Source organism: Phascolarctos cinereus, unplaced genomic scaffold (genome assembly GCF_003287225.1).
Source record: "Phascolarctos cinereus isolate Bilbo 61053 unplaced genomic scaffold, phaCin_HiC Scaffold_726;HRSCAF=1367, whole genome shotgun sequence".
Lineage (NCBI taxonomy): Eukaryota > Metazoa > Chordata > Mammalia > Diprotodontia > Phascolarctidae > Phascolarctos > Phascolarctos cinereus.
Genome location: NW_027556098.1, coordinates 180,723,882 through 180,728,146, shown reverse-complemented (window position 1 = coordinate 180,728,146; position 4,265 = coordinate 180,723,882). Strand labels below are relative to the sequence as shown.

Here is a 4,265-nt window from a genome sequence, read left to right as displayed (position 1 = left end):
GTGATGAAGTCAGCCCAACGACTCCGTAGACTTTCAGTTTTGTAGTCAGTCTTATGCCTTTTATACCTAACACCTAATACCTAACATCTACTCCAACCTACCTTCTGTCTGTCTAATTCTTTATAAATATATATGTCAAAGAGATCTTGGATCCTTAGTATTTTGTAATCAGAAGTTGTGGGATCCAGAGAGCAACACTTTGTAACTTCTGGAGCAATTTGAAGCATTCCTTTCTCTTAGCTTCAAAATCAGTTTGTGTGTGTGTGTGTGTGTGTGTGTGTGTGTGTGTGTGTGTGTGTGTAAATATATATGTATATGTATATATCTGTATGTGTATATATATGTGTGTATGTATGTATGTATGTATGTATGTATGTATGTATGTATGTATATATAATTGCTCATTTCCTTTCACAGATAGCTAAGAGCTGACTTTGCCATGGAAATGAAGAACTACACAGTTGTGACTGAGTTCATCCTGCTGGGAATCCCCGAGACAGAGGGGCTGGAGACAGTGCTCTTTGTTCTCTTCTTATCCCTGTACCTATGCACACTGTCAGGGAATGTGCTCCTCCTCACAGCCATCATTTCTTCTTCTCATCTTCATACCCCTATGTATTTTTTCCTGGGAAATCTGTCTATATTTGACATGAGTTTCTCCTCAGTTACCTCACCCAAAATGTTGTTCTGTCTTTCTGGTCAGACACCAGCCATCTCTTTCCAAGGATGTGCAGCCCAATTGTTCTTCTACCATTTCTTGGGCTCCACTGAGTGCTTCCTGTACACTGTAATGGCATATGATCGCTTTGTTGCCATCTGTCAGCCCCTACGTTACACAGCTATCATGAATCATAGGGTGTGCTTTATCCTAGCAACAAGCACCTGGATGTGTGGGTGTGTTCATGCTACTATCCTGACCTCTCTTACTTTCCAATTACCTTATTGTGACCCTAACCAAGTAGGCCACTATTTCTGTGACATTCCTGCTATCTTACCTTTGGCCTGTGCAGATACATCTTTAGCCCAGAGGGTTAGTTTCACTAATGTTGGTCTTTTGTCTCTCATATGCTTCTTCCTCATTCTCATTTCCTACACTCACATTGGGATCTCCATATCAAGAATACACTCCACAGAAGGCAGAAGGAGAGCCTTTTCCACTTGCAGTGCACACCTCACAGCAATCCTTTGTGCCTACGGGCCCATCATCATCATCTATCTACAACCCACTCCCAGTCCCTTGCTTGGCTCAGTGGTTCAGATATTAAATAATCTTGTGACTCCCATGTTGAACCCCTTGATCTATAGTTTACGGAATAAGGATGTGAAATTTGCCCTCAACAAAGTGTTAAATAAAATGGGACTCATTTTTGAGAATGAGTAAGCCTCTAAGTTTCAATGGATAAAGCTTGATTCCTCCTTAGTGAGTCCCTTTCTCAAGAACATCTTCCAAACCTTGTTAAGAAACCAGAAACCATTGTAAATTATTTTGTCTTTTAAGCTTGGTGATTCTCCCAAAATATAATCATGTGTCTATACATTTCCCTATGTTTTATAATGAAATTGTTCATATAATTACATATTTTAATGAGTATTTTCTTTTTATTATGAACTTAATAAACATCAAGAAACATTAAATTTTCAATGCACAAAGAAGTAAAGAAAATAAAAATACATACGAGCTATAAATTTATGTCATGTACAGTTCATGAAAACATATCAATCTCATACTGTAGTAACAAAACTTGCTGTACTTATCTGTCTGTATCCCTCTGAAATTTCTTTTGCTCTCTTTGGTGCATTTTAAAATGATTTATTGATGCATTTTTCTTTCTTTTCTTCTTCTTTAATCTCTATCACTTCCTACCATCTTCCCATGCCCCCAAGTAGAAACTCTACTTTCAAGTAAGTACATTGAAGCCAAAAAAAATCAATATATTGACTATGTCTCAAAATGTGCCTCTCATTCTGCACCTCTAGTCCAAAGCCTTACTACTGAGAGGTAGGAAACACATTTCATCTTCAGTCTTTTGAAGTCCTGATTGGTCATTGCATTGATCAGAATTCTGAAATCTTTCAATATTGTTGTCCTTTCCATTATTGTAGTCATTGTGTAACTTGTCTTCCTGCTTCTTATTTCTCTCTGCATCTGTAATAGTTATTCAACAAATGTACTGGTTGGTTGATTTGTTCTATAAATTAAACACTTCTTTGTTCTTTCAACCTATTAGAGGGAATTTAAAGGTAAAGAGAAACTCCCCTACCCCTATCTTCCAATCAGATGTGTATCTTCTATATCTTAGAGGGACCGAAAAATAAAATTATAAGAAAATGGAAAAAAAAAGCTGTGATGGCATACTGAAATTGCTTCCTGGGTGTTTCCCTTCTTCTCAGCCCTTGGAGAAGAATGTGAATTGAGTGGTCAGTGAAAACTATATAAAAACTGTGCCTAAGCATGCCAGGTAGAAGTATAAATAAGAGCTATGGTGTCAAGTGCTAAAACTCCTAACCATTGGCTGGTGGAGTAGAATCCCTATTGTGAGACAATAAAGTCATTAAGAGACATGGTACATTATTATTATTATTATTATTATTATTATTATTAGCAAAGAAACCCATTTATCCAAATTGTAGCAAAACAGAAATCAGAGAAGGAATACATATGAGAATATATGCCAGACAATACAGAGGGAAAGAGCTTTCCCAATGCTTCCATATGGTTTCCAATCTGAGAAAGAGATCTAGAGCTAGCCTAAGATGAAATTCTCTGAAATAGTAAAGATACTGCATTTGAAAATCAAATAGGAACTAATTCATTTGACATTTGAACAGTGAATGTCTTTAGAGATAAATACCTGAAGTGAAGAAGGGATATCTTGTCAAATGCTAAAAGATAAAATTGAAATGATAGTTTTGATTATCCCTTACCTCTTTTGTACACATTAACAATTTCAGCACTCTCTGATGCTGGAAAGTTATTATTTTTAGTGATCTGTTCACAAAGTGCCATGGTATTGTGCACACTTAAAACCTCCATGAAATGTCATTATTCTTTTGCCTTCTCTTTGTTTCCTTTTTCAATTTAGTGCAAAGTGGTCAAATACAGGGCTTCATATGGAGCCACATTCCAGAGTATGGACTGAACCAGAATAAAATGTAATTGGGAATATTTTTAAAATAAATGAAATAGAATAAAACATACACAGTGTTCATATGTGTTTTTCTAAGTCATTCTATTTCCACAGAGATTGTTAAGCATGGTTTAGTAACCCCCATTCTATGTAAGTTTGATATCACCAATCTAGTGTATAATCAATTTGAAAAATAGTCACCTGTGATAGAGAGGCTACAGATATGTCTCTCATATCTTAGGGGGATGGGAAAAGTGAGAGAGTCAAATGAAAACTGCAAAGCTGTGATGGAATATTAAAATGACTTCTTATTTCTTTCCCTTCTCAGCCAGTGCAGAAGAATGAGAGTTGGCTCCCTCAGTGGAAACTAGATAACAACACTCAGCCTACCTTGGCAATTAGACAGTATCAGTAAGGTAAAGTGACAAACTCAAGAAAAATGTCACAAAAGGGGGACAATGTTTATGTCCCCTTCCTAATGTCATATGCATCCAGGATATTTTGGAGAGAAGCATGGAAGCATCTTCACCACCTTGTCTATATGGCTAGCTTTCATGACAATCAAAGAAGCATAATATGAAAAAAAAAGCCTAGAGGAAATGGTTCTGATTTGTGATAAGTAAGGCTCTCTGCAAGTGGAGAGAAATCTTTTTTTTTCCTTTTCCCTTTTCCGACTCTACTTTTTTGAGGAAGTTTAAAATTTTCTCTAAAATGAATTAACTCCTGGGGACTCCTTGAAGCAGTCTACAGACATAGGCTGTTTTTTTTTTTTGGGAGGGGGTTGGTTGCACAATGAGGGTTAAGTGACTTGCCCAGGGTCACACAGCTAGTAAGTGTTATATGTCTGAATACGGATTTGAACTCAGGTCCTCCTGAATACAGGGCTAGTGTTCTATCCACTGTACCACCTAGCTGCCCTATAGGCTGTTTTAAACAGAAAAGGCTGACCTCCTCACAGGAAAGGGGAAATATCAGTCCAGTGGAGTTTATAGAATGAAGAAGACTCATTTGCAAAATTGTCAGCTCAAGAGAAGCCTGTTAGAAGTCTGGAGACATTTTTGTGGATGGAGGTACTGTGTAATCCTTATTTCTGTCTTGGCCTTCCTCTTCTCTACCCAGTCTAGTCAATCTCTATGG

General features: G+C 37.1%; 1 protein-coding gene across 1 annotated transcript; it reads left to right on the top strand.

Annotated features, from left to right (window-relative positions):
- Positions 1-439: 439 nt before the first annotated feature.
- Positions 440-1,381, top strand: LOC110207119 (putative olfactory receptor 10D4). Its single transcript, XM_020984707.1, has one exon. It carries the CDS (start codon positions 440-442, stop codon positions 1,379-1,381), a length of 942 nt encoding a protein of 313 aa, XP_020840366.1.
- Positions 1,382-4,265: the final 2,884 nt, after the last annotated feature.

Bases quoted from the DNA above. Each gene is read 5' to 3' on its own strand.
- LOC110207119 (XM_020984707.1), top strand. From the start codon at position 440: ATGGAAATGAAGAACTACACAGTTGTGACTGAGTTCATCCTGCTGGGA.